The 18065-nt window shown below is 38.5% G+C and overlaps 1 protein-coding gene across 4 annotated transcripts; it reads left to right on the top strand.

Annotated features, from left to right (window-relative positions):
* The first annotated feature begins 299 nt into the window (after positions 1-299).
* tfdp1a (transcription factor Dp-1, a) lies at positions 300-16823 on the top strand. 4 transcript variants are annotated; one of them, XM_039687164.2, is made up of 12 exons: positions 300-411; positions 4974-5059; positions 5144-5210; positions 5357-5460; positions 8805-8926; positions 12541-12706; positions 12857-13003; positions 13190-13258; positions 13346-13497; positions 13589-13755; positions 13841-13919; positions 16147-16823. In XM_039687164.2, the coding sequence occupies exons 2-12, from the start codon at positions 5048-5050 to the stop codon at positions 16286-16288; spliced, it is 1227 nt and encodes a 408-aa protein (XP_039543098.1). In that variant the 5' UTR covers positions 300-411; positions 4974-5047; the 3' UTR covers positions 16289-16823. The 4 variants fall into 4 exon arrangements, with proteins under 4 accessions (XP_039543098.1, XP_039543100.1, XP_039543099.1 ...); XM_039687166.2 differs by lacking the exon at positions 300-411 and adding an exon at positions 1697-1750; XM_039687165.2 differs by lacking the exon at positions 300-411 and adding an exon at positions 1724-1864.
* Positions 16824-18065: the final 1242 nt, after the last annotated feature.

Raw genomic sequence — 18065 nt, 5'->3', positions numbered from 1 at the left:
TACATTTTTTTTTTGACTGGGTACTTATACTTTAATACTATACTAGTTTAAAAAAAAAAAATACGATACTTAATAGACATTAACCTTTTTATTCGTGAACATCATATTTTTAATATTTACATGTACTCCTGCACACGCTCCGCCTTCAGAGGTAGTGGGTGGGGTCCAGTGAAATTAACCAATAAGAAAATTCTAACTCGGGTAATATAGAGCATTGTCCAATCAGAATTCCACGTGGGCGTGCCTTCCGTACCACGCTTCTCCAACGTCATACGCATTACTGCCCAATCAGATTTCCCGTGGCGTAGACACCGCCAAGCTCAGTTTTACAGACCCAGAGAGGGAGCAATTTCTACTGTGTGCGATCCTATTCATTCAGCACTAGACAGTTGAAGGCGGATGCAACCGACCGTAAGTGAAACCAGGGGGGGCTTTGAGTCCACGTACACAGCTTTGACCGATATTTTCTGTATCAATAATTCCTCATTGCAAAAAGGAGCTGTCATTTATCTGAGTTTGAACATGAAAAGAGAATTTGGCATGCAATAACTGTTAACTGCGTCTGCCAGCCAACCCAGTCTGTAACATCAGCGTGTATCTTTACGTTATTAACGTTATACATAATGGAATCCATGATCGTTAGTCTGTTAACCGTTGGTCCGGATTAATTATCACTCATGTGAAAGATCGAAAAGGTCTGTCTCTGTTAGCCAACAAGCTAACCCATGTCAAATGCTTTTGTCAGTAACGTTAACGATACCATGCAATAGGAAATCCGCACTGATCTTCAGTAATGATTGGCCATTGCATGGAAAAGCACTGGTATACAACACTGGACGTGTAGTAAACAATAGTATGCAGACCCTAGGTTGATTAAATGAAAGAAGCGGAGATGACCTCGATTTGAGTGGAAGTTAGCTTACTAACGTTAACGTTAGCTCGCCTGGTCGCTAGCTTAACCTCTTTAGCCTATGTTCGCTCTAAAGTGTTTTTAAATAACGTTACTTTTGCGAAATGCAACCGTTAGGCTATTGTTAATTGTGCATAACCGTGAGGGGTGTAAGAGAACTAGATTATAAGTAGTTTAGGTCATCATAAGGACCTGTCACATCAGCTAGCAAGCTATTAAAGCATCACTGCATGTTGGCTTTGCTTTAGCTTCCATGTAAAATGGCTGCCAGGCATTAAACCAAAACCACCTTGCTTGTTAAATTAGTTCTGATGACTTGGTAAACAAGTGTGTTCTAGTTTGATATATTATTTTCCATTTGTGAAGGATTTTTAGTAATCTAAACTCATGCTATGGTAAACCAATGAATTCTGTCACCCTCCAGCAGTATAGTGTTGTGACTGTGTTGCCACATTTAAAGAGATCTTTTTTAATATACTGTGCTAAAGATAAACTGCAGAAACTCTCTATAAAACATTTAGATAATTTAAATTCCTTTTTGAAAGCATGCATGATGATTTCCCAGTTGCCATGCGTCTTTTATGTGCATGCATCTAACATCCGCATCCATTTTGGGTTTTATGAATGTGCCATGATCTTAGAATCAAACATCTCCCAAATGCAAACTCGTTACAAAAGCATGATCATGCATTGCTCATGAGATTTTAGTTTTCGTATTATTTGATTTATCTTTGTTTCCTGTTTGAGGGATGGGGTTCAGACCTCCTCTTCCTCTGTCCTCTTGCTAACTGGCTATGCCAACAAAAACAGCACCTAAGAAGGCAAAGGGCTTTCAGGACTGTAAGTTCAGAGGAAAGTTTACACACTTCATTTCCAGATGGCCATTTAAGTACGATCCGCTAGCAAAACGCTACGAGGAAATGCACAATATCCGACCTGATCGCATTTAAACAGGTGGGGGTACGTTTTGATCACATTTAGAACTGGGTTTCATTCCAAAACGTGTTTGAAAGGCAGCTAGCTAACTGGGCTAACACGCTTTATTATAGTATAATACAGCACCGAATGTGCATTATGTGAGAGCGGAAATATAAACGAATACAACGGATACTCGTTCTGCTTTGTGTTTACATGCTTTTTATAACTTAGGACATTGACCATGAATAGTTTCTATATTTTAGGGCCCATTGCTTTTGCTAAAAAGTTATTCAAAACGACAGGAACTGTTGCATATGGATGGTTTTAATAAATATTGCATGCGTTTTTTTGAGTGCACGTGCTGAAGTTTTGATGTTAAAGCGATGGAAAGATTCGTCGACGTCTTTGTCTGGTAATATAAGCTGCATGAGTGCTTTGGAAGCAAATCGGCGGGCCTCGTTTTCATCACTTATGGTTGTGTCTCAATCTAGAGAGCTTCCTACCTAGACCGCATTTTACATAAGCAAACCATTTTAAGTGAATTGCTTGTTAAAGAATCCAATTATCTTTGCATTCTCACTGTGCCTGAATGTGGGCTCGAAAGTAGGCTCAAGTCTTATTTTAGTCCATTTTACCTGTGACAGGGTGTCAGTCCATTTCTCATTCACACTAGCAAGAGTGTCACACTCGCCAAACCTGCATACGACCAGAATAGCGGATGAAATTCAGTATATTAGCCTATAGCATGACTACAAGTATGATGTTGTTTTTTATACAACATTTCAGTAAACAAATAAGTAATATATTATATCTTGAGGTTGAGACATAATGGTCAGTTTGATGTTCCAAACAAAAATATTAAGAGGTGAGGACCACCTTATGACTGTGAAGCGATATGATGGAAGTAAATATTATATGATGGAGCGCTTTGGGTGTACAGTAGTACCATAGTAAAGTGCAGTATTAAAGGGTTAGTTCAACCAAAAATGAAAATTAAGTCATTAATTACTCACCCCCATGCTGTACCAACCCCGTAAGAGCTTCGTTCATCTTCGGAACACAAATGAAGATATTTTTGATTAAATTTGAGAGGTGGATCACTGCTACATAGGCACCCTAAGGGATTGAAACTTGACAGCCCAGAAAGGCATTGAAGAAAATGTTTAAATATTCCATGAGACTACAGTGGCTCAACTATAAGTTTATCAAGCGACGAGAATACTTTTTGTGCGGGAAAAAAAAAACAACAAAAAAAGCCTGAGACGAGAGTTCAAGAGATTTCCATGACGCATGCGCAAGAATTGCGTTGTTATTCTACTACTTCGTGCGCAATTGACCTATGGCTAAACCACTCCCTCAAACGCGATGAGCCAATCACAGTCTGCAGCTAACCCAATACACTCGGACATTCTCTGCTTCCACTTCCATTGAAATGCATTTCAGTTAGTCAGTTTTCATTAGTTTTTTCTTGTTATTTTAAGTTTAAAATGGTCAAACAGTGTGCATGGGGTACATGCAACTCTGACACTAGGTTCCCGAGAGACTGGGCAACGGTGTGTATTTCTTTTACCCTGTCCCAAGCCACATCTCAACCAAGATAAGTGTCTGCTCTGCATTAAGTTATGCGATTAAGTTACAGTTACGGTTAAGTTACAGTTAAGTTACGGTAGACCACAACACCAACTAAACACTGTACTTTCAGCGCTGCAACTTTGCAGATACTGTTCATGCACCAACAGCAACATTACACACTATTTAAAATAAAAAAAAGTGAAATCGCAATCAACCCCCCTTTTAAACAAGGATGTCTACATCTGATCTAAGTTAAGTCAACAACGTATTTGGACGTTATCTTTAAAATCTCTAACAAAACGTTAGTTTAACGTTAGACGTAACGTTACATTAGAAGACATTAACGTTAGCTTCTAGCTGCGTTGTACATCATGTCACTTAGCTTCATTAATATGTTAATAACCGAGATTACAAATGTTAACAATGTTGTGCTGAATGATTTATGTAAATACTGTAGCACCAAACGGCAATGGCAACGATATGCGGTTTATCACGTTTACACTGTGACCTGTACATTTTTGCCTGAAGCTGAAGCTTTTCATCGACCTTCTCAACAATAAAAGTATTAATATAACCCTCCAATGCATAGTTAAGGACCTTAAGGTGAATTCAAGATGACATATAATCTTTCTGTCTCCAAAAATCACCAACTGCCTCCTGTGAAATGTCTCCTACTGTGACCGCTGCCATAGCACCCATGCACGAATGTTGACTGTTTGTCTGAGTGAGTGGAGGGGGCGTGGCTTAGCCTTAGGTCAATTCTCGCGCATGTGTCGTGGAAATCTCTTGAACTCTTGTCTCAGGCCCAGAAGGAAGAAATTGAGTAGTTGGATAAAGTCGTTTTTTTTTTTTTTTTTTTTCGCACGAAACGTATTCTCGTCGCTTGATAATTTTATAGTGGAGCCACTGTAGTCACATGGAATATTTAAACATTTTCTTCCGACTTTCTGGGCTGTCAAGTTTCGATCCCTTAGGAGCCTATGTAGCAGTGATCCACCTCTCAAATTGAATAAACAATATATCTTCATTTGTGTTCCGAAGATGAACGAAGATCTTACGGGGTTGGTACAGCATGGGGGGGGGGGGGGGGGTGAGTAATGACTTCATTTTCATTTCTGGGTAAACTATCACTTTAATTTGGATTAATTTCAACCCAAATCATCAAGCTTTGTATGTTTAGTATTTTACTGGTAATAATCATCCAATAAAACATCCTGATGACCCAATGGTGGTTTTCAAACACGCAGAGTGCCATTGTCACTTTTTTTTTAGTTATTGTGAAAATTTAGCATTTTGGATGAATGCTTGTTCGCAGGGGGTTTAGGCATGAAGACAAAAAATTAGGCCTACTGTAAAAAGACCCAGCCATTTCTGTTCATAGATCAAGGAACCACCTAAAACTGTGAGATGTACTTGTTTGAAAATCATATTGATCTTTGCATCTTATGAAATGAAATGAAAACTTTTCTCATTAGTCACTTTCTCTAACAAAGATTTGTGTTGTGTCCTTGGCGGTTACAGTCTTCGATTGTCCTTGGCTCTTTTGCCTAACCAGTTTTCAATTCTGTTGCAGAGTCATTTTGTTGTGGAAAATTGGCTCAGGTTTTTCAGCTAGACCAAGCATCTATTTCCTCAGCCCCAGGGATCATGGCCAAAGATGTGAGTATTCTCTATCTCTATTAGATGTTAGGGACTGAAAATAGTGCGATAGTCAATGAGTTTGAATGGTCATCTTCTCCACAGGCTGGTCTGATTGAGGCCAATGGGGAGCTGAAGGTTTTCATTGATCAGAACTTGAGCCCTGGCAAAGGTAAGAGGAAGTTTTTCAAGATAATAGCTGAATTTTGATATTCAAGGATGTTTGACCTTACAGTAATGCTTCACAAACACTCAGACACCTGCTTGACCTTATATAGCACTGCATTAAGATGTCTTCTGTGAATACTACCCTTCCAGGTGTGCTGTCTTTAGTAACGGTGCATCCACAGTCATTGGCTGTTGGAAAGCAGCTTTTGCCAAAAACACTGGGCCCTTCCAACGTAAACATCACACCACATATGGTAAGATAACATAGGTGGCATTTACACTGCAGGTCTTGATGCCCAATTTCGACTTGTTGACTATCCGTTTTTTTGTTTGTTTGTTTTTTTGTTTTTGTTTTTTGACGACCATCTTTCATCTTTTAAAAGTGACCCATATCTGGTATCTGCATTTACACCATGATGAAACAACCCAAGGTATACATACTGACCCCGAATAGGAAGTAAAAATGGCACGTTTTGCAAATGCAGACGAATTGATAATACAAAAAAAGTGTTTGCTTTCTGCACCGTCTTTAAAGGTCAACAAAACATTGGTCTCTTAAGGTGGAGGGAAAAAAAGGCCCTTATTGCAGCCTGGGCATTGAAAACATTCATGGTCATGGTTGGTTCATTTAGCATCATTGGTTTTTCAGTGATGTACATTTATTGATGGGAATATCAGATCTTTCCATACAAATGTACTTATCTGATTCACATCAGATTTATTTCCTCATATGAATGAGGCCTGAAACCGATCTGAGAATATTGGAGTCCAAGTAATTTTTTATTTTTGTGGGTAATATCTGATTTGTGCCAAATGGGAATTGGGTCTCTTGATCTGTGTAATGTAAATGCAGCCGTTAGCCTTATTCACATCCCATGCAATTTTTTTCAGGGCTCTCCTGTCTGTCCTCAATGTTGTTTAGCCAATGCTCTAATTGGATGTTTGTTCAGGCATTGTGGATAATGTCTAGTTTATCAGTTACTGTAGTGATGCTAAGTGCAGGGCTCAAAAATAATATATTTCATATAATGCATTTCTGTTTTCCCTTTCAATATTTTCACAGATCCCACCCCAAAATATAGCACCATACACTATTGTTCAAAAGTTTGGTATCGGTAAGATTTTTAAAAAGGTTTCTGAAAGAAGTCTCTTATACTACCAACGCTGCATTTATTTGATCAAAAATACATCTAAAAACAGTAATATTGTGAAGTTTTATGATTATTTAAAATAACTGTTTTCCAATGTAATATATTTTAAAGGTAATTTATTCTAGTCATGGCAAAATGCAGAATTTTCAGCAGCAATGCTCAAGAAACATTTTTATTATCAGACAGTGTTCAAAACATCTGTCCTTCTTAAAGGGATAGTTCACCCCAAAAAGCAAATTTTGTCATTATTTGAGTCATCCTCATGTCGTTCCGAACCCGTAAGACTTTCATTAATCTTCGGAACACAAGATCTTTTTTTATGAAATCGGAGAGCTTTCTGTCCCAAATAACACCTCGATGCTTCAAAAAGTTCATAAAGATATTGTAAAACAAATCTTTATGAATTGAGTGGTTTAGTCCAAATTTTCTGAAGAGACCGATAACTTTACATGATGAACAGGTTTAATTTAAGCTTTTATTCACATATAAACATTCAAGTTCAAATGAACAGCTCATTATAAATGTCTTTAGTGACACTTTTGATCAATTTAACGTGTCCTTGCAGAACAACAGTCTTAATTTCTTTTTAACAAAAAAACAAAAACAACCTGACCCTAAACTTTTGAATGCTAGTGTATATTTAAGGTTCTTAAAATTGTGCTAGTATATATTTTTCACTACAACATTTTATTTGCAGAATAGCCCTTTTACAACTATAATGTTGCTGTTTGACAGCTTTAACCATCATTCATGGCAATTGAGCAGAGCATTATTTATTTAATATTCCATCCATTTTAATTTAACCATCATAAGTCTTTCTTGCAGTTTCAACAAAGCAAGGCATAAGATTAGAGAATAGCCCTTGTACAACTATAATGTTGCTGTTTGACAGCTTTAACCATCATTCATGGCAATTGAGCAGAACATTACTTATTGAACATTCCATACATTTTTAATTTAACCATCATAAGTCTTTCTTGCAGTTTCAACAAAGCAAGGCATAAGATTATATATATAATTTACAGTAAATCCATGGTGAATGGTGCTGATCTGTGGACACTGCATAGTTCTTTTATGGCACAATGATTCTGGTTTCCACGTTAGCGCGGTTTGATCCGTTTATAACGGAGAAATGTGTTTCTCACTAGATCTCGCAGCGATGTTATTACTTCAGTGTTGAATTCAAATGTTTTCTTTACTGGATTTGGCTGTGTAGTAACAGTGCGGATGATCAAGATTGGCTCTCGCTGCATTGGTCCAAACTGATAAAAGGTCCGTCAACCACACAATAACGAGTACTGTAGCTCAGTGTCGTTCCGCTTACATTACATTTGCCATTTGATGTTGGAAAATGTTGTGGTCCCGCCAGCGTCCATGAGCGCGCTTGCCACGCACGACTCGCCTAGATTTGAAATAACAGAAAAATGGTCCAACGAACCATTCGGTTCAAAAATGCGTACCAAAAACCGAACCGAAAGCCTTGTACCGAACGGTTCAATACGAATACATGTATCGTTACACCCCTGACGCATACACACACACATATATATATACATATACACACACTCATTACGATCAACAAATCTTAGAGCTTTCAAACTAAAAAAGCTGGCATTAGCAAAATAGGGCAAGTTGCACTTTCGTCGGCTGGCACAAAACTCTCACTTTTGGGCCCGGGCCATCTGGCCAATTTTATTTTTGAGCCCTGCAAGTGACTCACATTTACATCAACTATGAGTAGCTAGGCGTCAGAATGGGAAGAGCTAATGGACATCTGGAAAAGTTGCCTTAGCCCTTTTAATGTTTTAAGCATATCTAGGGTCTCAGATGCTGCTTGCATTTTGCAGGATGCTGAACAATTGACATCTCCTGAATAAAGAAAGAGACTTACCTGAATTCTGATCTGTCAGTTCAGGCTGAAATAGATTTCCAAGAATGGTTCTGTTAATTTACAGTTTTTATTAATCCAGATGGCGCAATTCACAGTAATCAATGAAGGAGTGAAGTATCTACTCCTCAGGGATGGGAACAGTTGTGCAATATGTATTCTGTCTGAGCTTAAAGCTTTGTGTTTTCAGCTGCTTTAATATATACAAGGAAGGGATGCAGCTTTCAATTAGGGGACAGAATCAAGGTTTGTCAGATGTCTTCCATGTCACAGGCTTCCCATAACAACTAAAACATGGATTTAGGAAAGGGGAATTGTTGGCTCCTTTAACTGACACTTGCTGTTTAGCCACCTGCATATTCACAGCTGCTGTTAATTTCTTGCCATATGTCAGTGAGTAATGAGAATAAGAACAGTGACATTTGTGTAACCAGCATAAAAAGAAACACAGTCAGCATTTTGTGAAGATGTTTAATATCATATTTCAGTATACAGCATCAATTACTTTTTTTCATTATGTTTGCTGAATTATCTTGTAACCTGATTGTCTCTCTCACAGCTCATCAGCACACCTCAGAGGCCCAGTGGCTCCAATGTGATCCTAATGAACAGCCCACACACACCCAGCTCTCAGTTTATCACCCAGAGTCAACCATCGGAAGCCTCTCCGTGGTCTTCAGGGTAAGTCAGCATACTATGTTACAGCGTGATTAGATTTCTCTTTCTGGAATAGATTTTGTGGTTCCAGGTGCTTTTCTGTCGTTAGCCGCTTTTCCTCTGTAGGGCCAGTGCGAGCCAGGTCTAACAACGTTCTGGGAGTGGCCAATACTCTCGGACCTTAAGCACAGAGGCCCAAATCAAGTTGCGTTTCCAATGTCGTGCCAGTAGCCCTGCTGCGCTAAATATAAAATTCAATCTTTTTTTACATGACAATTGAACTGACAGAGACGTTCTCATTCACCTTTTAATTTAAACTAAAAAGAAAAAGTAACTGCCATGATATTCTTCCTAACATCTCCTTTTGTAAGTCTTCTATTATTATTATTATTATTATTATGGAACAAAATACAGGCAAGTGATAAGAGTAGTGTTACAATAATAAAAACAGCCCTGACTCCTAAGCTGGATCAAGCTTTATTCTATGCAAACAAAAATCATCAGATTACTGTTATTATATTATTATTGATAATATTATTACTATTAATAGTATTGCATGATCTAATAAAGAGATTTACCACTGGTTAGTTAGCTCCAGCTGGAGAACACTCAATTCTCAATGGCTCTTCTTTTTTTCATGGGATGTTTCCTCTTTAAGTGCTCCAACATGCATGTTGTGTTCCCGTGAAAAGCAAGTTCCGCCTTGCATGTATTGCACAAGATGGCATTGTTGGTTTTCAAGTTTTGTGAAACTTTCCCAAACCTTAATTCATAATTCGCGCTGTTTTTTCTTTTAGCTCAGTAGCATTTATAAAGGGCTGGATTATTACACTCTTGCGCCGTAGCGGTCAAATCGCGATATTGCACGCCGTTCATTAGGTCAAGTGAGATCAGACGACTACTCGAAGGATGACAACTATATTTGTTGTCAATTTCTTATTGTCAACTAATCGTTTCAGCCCTACAATCATATGGTGATCAGAATACCCATCGGATCGGAAGTTATTTCAAACATACGGTGGTGTCTGGAAGTGAGTTTTGAGCTGAATTTTGTTTAAAACAACTTAATTGTTAAAGTTAGCTTGAATCATAACATGGGAAATAAGCAGCAGTGTTTAGTCTCTCCTCCACCTTTGTCTATGTCCACTCCTCAAGCCCCACTTTTGGCCAGGGTATTCGGCGGTCCAAAAACCCCTGGTCGTTTGCCCCGGGGAAGCCCTGATGAGACTCAATCAAGCCCCAGAAGTGACAGTGAATCTGAACTGGCCCTTGCACGCACTAGCACTCTCGCTTTTTGACCCGACAAAATAAGTTGCTTTGGATTTGTCTTTAAAAAGGGGGTTAATGGTCTGTGGTGGTCGCCTAAAAAAACCTGACAAACCACATGATTACAAAGTTGTTATTATTATTATTATTATTATTATACATTTTATTTGTAAGGGTCTTTTCTCACACTAAAAGCACTATGCAAGAAAAAATGCAACCAGTTAAAATAAACAAGTTGATCAAATTAACTTAGAATTAGTATTATCATCCGCGTTTCCACTGCCGGGCCAGGGCCGGGCCGTGCTAGTGCGTGCCAGGGCCAGTCGCGTTTCCACTGTCACTTCCGGGGCTTGATCGGGGCTTCCTCAGGGCCAACGGCCAGGATTTCTGGCCCGTCGAATACCTTGGGCCAGAGGGGGCCAGCTCGGGCTAGAGGCGTGCTCAAGGTAAAAGGCGGAGTTTATCGGTGTTAAGGAACGTTATGATCTGAAGCAAGATGCACATAGGGGTGTCCATGTTTAACCGATTAACCGTTTAAAATTGCATAACATTTTAATTTGAACTGTAGGCCTATGCCAAATGCTGCGCAACAAAGGCTATATATAGCTACATATCGACGAATTTTCAGATATTTGTTTGATTTTTTTGCCCCTTAAACATTTAAAATATTTGACAAATTAATATGAAAAAAAAAAAATATTTTACTGGTTTTCTGAGGCCAAATTAGAACCTGGAAATGATATTTTCCCCGCAGTGCTGAATGAGAAGAGCCGTAACCACAGCCTACAGAAAGGGGATTTATGGGTGATTTATAGGCTATAATAAATGTGTCTGATAATAAAATAATATAAAATAACGAGGCATTAATTGTTTATTAATAAACTATTGTTTTCTAAATGATTTTCGGCTAAAAACATATCTCCATCTCCGGATGCACATTTAGAGAGAAATTAAGCTACATAAACATAGAAGATATTGGCTTTCGATTCGAATTTGTTCGTTTTAAATTGGACATTTAAAGCTTTAATCTACAAAGGATATAACCCCTGTAGACTAAAGCTTTAAATGTCCAATTTAAAACGAACAAATTCGAATGCGGTGGCTGTTTCAGGTCTCGCGCTTCAGTTCACGGAGATCATGAAGCGCGCCTTGATTAATTGTTAAAGCACAACGTTTTCTTGTTATAAATAAATGTATTTGCGAATAATGTATTATTATTATTTTCTGTATGACCAGAAATTAAAGAGTATTTTAAGTTGTTTCCACTGAAAGAAATGCAATGAAACTGTTCACATGGGCGTCTCGCAGCCATCAGTGCGTGCTCCACACACACTGGATATGCGCTGATATTTGTCAAAAATATTGTGTTTATTTGTGCTCTGTTCCTTTTTTGGATAAAGACGTCTTCTACATATGCAGCCTAATAAAATGTTACAATAATGATGATGATGGTTATTATTATTATTATTATTATTTGCAGACACGGAGTTTTTGTGAAATGGACGTTTTGCTTATTTTCAATTGGCAATTTCAGTTTGAAGGGTGATGGAAATATGGGCTTTAACTGCTCCGTACTTGCTGCGTTTTATTTCTATAAATTAATTTCGTTTCAAATGGGGTCCAATCAGTTATTAAAGGTGTTAAAAATTTACTCTGTATCTCGAGGTTGCGGCGCGCACACTATGCACCGAGTATTAACCGATGGGCCTCGGTTAACGATTAATGAATAACTTGAAAACGTGCCCGCAGCCCTACTTGTTATATCGCGCAAAAAATCGCCGCTTGAAATGGAGAATCGCCTGTACTGGTCTCGGGACACTATTGCAGCCACTACGGCAGTTGAGTTAATATACATGATATCTTCCTAATTTAAAAAATAAATTAATTCATAATACCCGCTGAAATGGGTTGGGTTTTATGACGTTTGATCCTGAAAGGCGTGTTAGGGGTGGGGTCTGGGGCAGCGCTGTGGGGCTACTGGCCCGGCAGTGGAAACGCAAGCCCGGTGCTTGAGGCCCGAGGCCACTAGCTCGGCCCGGCTCACTGTTAGCTCTGGCCCAGCCCTAGCCCGGCAGTGGAAACGCGGCTATTATAATAATATAAACTAATTAGTTTTTACAGTTTGTTTTCATGGGAGTAATCAATAATATAAAAAAATTACTATTTGGCTATAGTCAAAATATTTTAAATTCGCCTTATATTTAATCAAGAGAGAAAAATATTTGCTTTGCTTTCCTAGAAGTACCATGGGACCACTACAGAACTTTTTTTTTTTTATTATGGAAATTCCTACAAAGCAGCAGCAAACCATTTTTTTTATCATGATGTTAAATATCATGCAATAATTTGGTTTTTGTCTGGCTTTTCTTCAGGAAGAGGGGTAAGAAGGGGGAGAAGAATGGGAAAGGCCTCAGACATTTCTCCATGAAGGTTTGTGAGAAGGTCCAGCGGAAGGGTGTCACAACCTACAATGAGGTTGCTGATGAGCTTGTGGCTGAGTTCAGCTCTGGCGATAATCATATCTCCCCTAACGATGCGGTAAGCCTCTTCCTGTGGCCAGACATTGATCCACGACTTTGTTTGTTGAGTGCAGAAGAAGTCCAGCTTTTTAAACCTATTAAAGAGTTGCTTTTTCACATACATCCCATAATGAATAGTGCTTCACTTTCTGTGTTTGTTTCTTCTCAGCATGTGTATGACCAGAAGAACATTCGACGGCGTGTGTACGATGCGCTCAATGTGCTGATGGCCATGAACATCATCTCCAAGGAGAAAAAAGAGATCAAATGGATTGGCCTGCCCACAAACTCTGCTCAGGAGTGCCAGAACCTGGAGGTGGGCGCACTGGTCCTTTTATTTAACTAACCTTTTTTGAGATTTCCGATTTGAAGTGGATTAAAATCTTCCCTTAAAGTTATTTGTGAATTTTGAATACCCTCTTCTTGTCAGTTTTGATGAACTTTTTTGATACAGTAATCAACATTTGAATTGGAGTTCAAACTGACTGTGTTTTTTTTTAAGGTGGAGAGGCAAAGACGTTTGGAGAGAATCAAACAAAAACAGTCACAACTTCAAGAACTTATTTTACAGGTCAGAAGTTGCTTTTTTGTTTTATAAGAATTATTTAATCTTGATGATGATGACCATTTGAAAAGTAATATATTGTTTCAATTGCAGCAAATTGCCTTCAAGAACCTTGTACAGCGGAACCGCCAGAGAGAACAACAGACGAAAAGACCCCCACCCGCCAACTCGGTCATTCACCTGCCATTTATCATCGTCAACACCAGCAAGAAAACAGTCATTGACTGCAGCATCTCCAATGACAAGTATGATCCTTGTAGGCTGTTGGTGGCATGTCTGGCAAATCAAAGATCCTCACCTCACACACCTTTTCTCATTACTTCCGTTTGTGGTCAGGTTTGAGTACCTCTTCAACTTTGATAGCATGTTCGAGATTCACGATGACATTGAGGTTTTGAAGCGCATGGGCATGGCTTGTGGCCTTGAGGTGGGTAAGTGCTCCGCCGAGGACCTGAAGACTGCCAGGAGCTTGGTCCCCAAAGCACTGGAGCCCTATGTTACAGGTTAGTGCCAGTTGGCCACCCCATCGAAGTGTATGTGTATCAAAAGATCAAATGTTTAATTTAATGCTTACTTTTTTGCATGCAGAAATGGCACAGGGGCCTATCAGTAATGTCTACATGACAGGGGCTTCATCTGCTAATGGAGGCCGCTTTCATGTTGGGAGGTGAGTTTCTGTTGTGTGCACCTTTCAGTTGTTCATTAATAAAATGGATGGAAGTTGGAAGCAAGAGTAGTTATTGAATCAGGTTACACAATGATAGTTTCCAGTCATTTACTACCATTCAAAACTGTGGGCTCGCTAAGATAATAATAATTTAAAAAAAAAAGGATTTAATGTTTATTCAGCAGTGATGCAATAAATTGTTCAATAAAAAAATGAAACAATAAAAAAGTAGATCTATTTAAAATAAATGCTATTCTTTTCAAAAGCTATGACTTATTCATCAAAGAATCTTGGAAAAAAAATGATTAATAAGAAATGTTTCCTGAACACCAAATAAGCATTTTAGAATTCTGCAGGATCATGTGGCAAAAGAAAAATTCAGCTTTGCCATTTAAATTTTTTTGAATGTATAAAAAAATATAAGGCAATTATTTTAAACTAGTAATATTTCACAATATTAATCTTTTTATTGTACTTTTGTACAAATAAGAGACTAGGGCTGGTCCATATACCCATTTTTTGTGTTTTTCGAAGCTTTGGTAGTAATGAACATTGAATATTCGAAGCTTCAGAATGTCTGTCTGTCCGTTTGCATTTTGACTATTTCGAGAACCGTTCTTCCAAACAACTTCACAAGGGAATGCAGTGTCGTATTTGGTACAATATAGATAAACAGGCGAGACGTGATGCGTTCAGAGTTAATAAACTTTTAATAAACTACAAGAGCAGCGGTGAGTGGGAAGCGGCTTGCCTCACGCGAGCAGAGCTTATATGTTCTGAGAATGGACAAGCACTAGTAAAATAAAACACACAGGTCTTTTAACGTAAACAATATTTTAATAAGGTTTAGTCTTATAATATTTTTCTCACTGACAAAGTAGGGTAGATTTAAATAAATAAGCAAAATTTTGATAGAAAAAGAAATTTATATCAATAAAACTTAAATTTAAATATTGAAAAATGAAATTTATATATAGAAAAACTAAATTTAAATAATGAAAAACGAAAAATACATGAACAAACTATAATAGCCTAAATAAAGAGCACGTAGCAATAACAATTTCAATAGATTAATTTAGATTGATAATAACGGGTAAAAAGGTAAAATTATTTTATTTCCACCATTCTATTTTCCACAATGTCAAAGCAAAGCAGCTTAACCCAAAATACAAGCTCAGAAATGCACTTCTGTCCATACAAGACAGAAGAATCTAGCCGGAGAATATTCCCGTTGCAGGAACACATTTAGTAGTCCCAGAAAAAGCAAATATATTTCAGTAGCTAAGTAAGTAGCTATGACGAAGTTTTATATTAAAGGTGCTATATGTAACTTTTCTAAAATGAATCCTTTTTTTATTGCCTGTGTGTGAAGGGGTTGTAATCACACATTACAATGATCCACTTGACGGGTTTTGCTATTACCTCTGAAGGCCAGTATTCCTAATTGCTATGTGAAGTCTCCTGGTCGGATTTTCTGCGAAATCCATCGGATGTGACGTGCATGCGTACTCCCGAGCCTCTCTCCTTTTTATATACGGTCTATGCGACGGCACTGCAGCTGACCATAACACCAAAAAACAACCTACCTCCAGCACAACACGGACTCCAACACAAACTCCACTTAACTAAATATAAAAAACAAAACAAAAATGTATCTGCTCAAGGTCGTCAGGCTAAACTTGACTCGGATCAACATCAGCAGAGCGTTTGAATTATGAGCATCTAAATGCAGTCAATGTAATATTATCATGGTACGAGCATGGAGCATTAGTTCAATGTCAAGCTCATAAAAGTAGCCCATTATTGTAACATTGCAGTTGGAGTTTACATGCGTTTCCAGAATGTTGTGTGATGCTTTCTCCGGTGTGTGTAAAGACTCAGTGTGGCCGGAATGCTCGCTCTTGAGTTCGAGCACGCACAACTGCATGAGCGCTGTTGTTGCAATCTGAAACATCACTACTAGAGGCCGCTAAAAACTACATAAAGCACCTTATGTTAAGTATTATATTTCACCAGATTTTATAGTGTAGAACATATTCAAGTGCAAATGAGAACCGCTTCGATGCCAGGTGTGCAAAAAAACAAAGATCGCCCACCACTATTGTGTAAGTCAGTCAGTCATACGAGTTTGCATTGACACAAGGGAGATTTTAGTGGACTATCCCTTTTAAAAGAGTTAGTCTAAGTGTCTTCATCATGTTTCCCTTTCATCCGTTTTCTCTGACAGTGACGTTGGAGCAGACGGCACGATGGCCTCGAGTTCTAACGACTCCCACTACAGCGGCTCTCGGGTCGAGACCCCCGTCTCCTACATGGGCGAGGATGATGAGGACGATGACGAATTTGACGAAAACGATGACGAGGACTAAGCCCATCCCTCATTCAACCTGTCCATCATGCACAAGTTCTTCCAGCTGCCATATCCGAGGATTGATCAACCACATCGTTCTTTTTACTCTACTGCAACTCACCATTTCCTTCACTCTCTGTTTGAGAAGGGCATTGAAGAACACTGGCTTTAATTGGATGAGTTGTTTTTATCCTCGTCTTTCTGAGCTCAGGACAAGCACATCATCCTAGGCTGTGTGTTTTGCCTGCTGGGAATGATAGTTTTCAGCTGAAGGACTTTGCTGAAGTTTAGAGGCGTCACGTTATTCCCTGTTGCAGCGCTCCTATTGGATGTTATCTGCTATGTTCTGCGTGACCCTCTGAAACCCTCCCTCCTGAAGAAACCCCTCTTGCGTACAGCCTTGCGTGCTGTTGAAAAATGTTGTGTGGATCTCTGTGTGAAGTAGTTCTCTTCTGTTTTTGATTTTTGTTTTGGTTTTTGAATGTGCTGGCTCGATTCGGAGACTAATGAATCGAAGAACCTACAACGCCGGCTGCTATTTTTTTTTTGCCCCATGGAGGGCAGGTCTTTGGATGTGAACTCTTTTTCGTATGCTGACCTGATCATTTCTTGCAGGCTTTTTTTGTAGAATCTCCTCCCGTGTGTGTTCGGCCCCTTGGCGTTCTGCAGAGCGCTACTTTTTTGGAGGACTCTGAGAAGTCAGTCGTTTTGTTTGTTTTCTTTTGGTTTCCGAACTTCATAGGCCAACCTGTCCTAGAGACACCGGAGAAACTTCAGTACCTTAAAGCAGTTATAGGAATATAAAAATGCTTTGTTTCTTAACCACATGATATCAAGATTCGTTTCTCAGTAATACCTTGAAGCGTGTACGATTATTGTTGTGTATTATAAAGATATGGTCCTTAGGTTTCTCTGGACTTCCCATTGAAAGTTTCCTTCAAAAAGTGGAATCCTTGTACTGACTCCTCAAAGTAACTTTTCTGTAATCTAATATAAGTTTCAAATTTAAATATAAAGAATGTTTTAAGAATTCAAACTCGTGTTTATTTGCGACACTAATGTAATACTACTAATTTCAATAAACTTTATTTTATATATGTGCCTAGTGTGACTAGATTTGCATTCAGGAATTTGGTAATTTGATGGAATAACATTGTCTAATTCATTGCTGTTTATTTGACCTGTTTCAGTGTTTGTACTTTTTTTTTTTCTTTTTTTAAATATTGTACTTTTAGCATTCATTTGCCACACCCCAGCACATAATAACGTTGACAATATCAGGGAATGTTAAAGCTGGAAAAGTCAGGGAATTTTCCAGTAGCACCTCACTGCAGTACACGGGATCCAGGGGGTGGATTAGAGGTGGGGTTAGGGATCAGGAGGCGGAGATGGGTAGGATTAGAGGTGGGGTTAGGGATCAGGAGGCGGAGATGGGTAGGATTAGAAGTGGGGTTAGGGATCAGGGGTCTATGTAAGGTGGGATTTCATGTTCTCCAGTGTGTAGTAATATTTTTCTTGATTTTTTTTTTTTTTTTGTGATGGCAAAGCTGAATTTTCAGCATCATTACTCCAGACTTCAGTCTCACGTGATCCCTCAGAAATCATTCTAATATGCTGATTTAGTGCTCTCAAGAAACATATCTCTTTATTATCAATGTTGAAAACAGTGCTGCTTTTTTTTGTGCAGACTGAAAGCTCAAGAGAACAGCATTTATTTGGAATAGAAATCTTTGAAAACATTTTAGACGCTTATTTTGAATTGAAAAACCCCCATATATGAATACAAATATAAATTT

This window comes from Pimephales promelas, chromosome 7 (assembly GCF_988280905.1).
Source record: "Pimephales promelas chromosome 7, fPimPro1.hap1.1, whole genome shotgun sequence".
NCBI lineage: Eukaryota > Metazoa > Chordata > Actinopteri > Cypriniformes > Leuciscidae > Pimephales > Pimephales promelas.
This window is presented reverse-complemented; position numbering and strand designations above follow the sequence as displayed.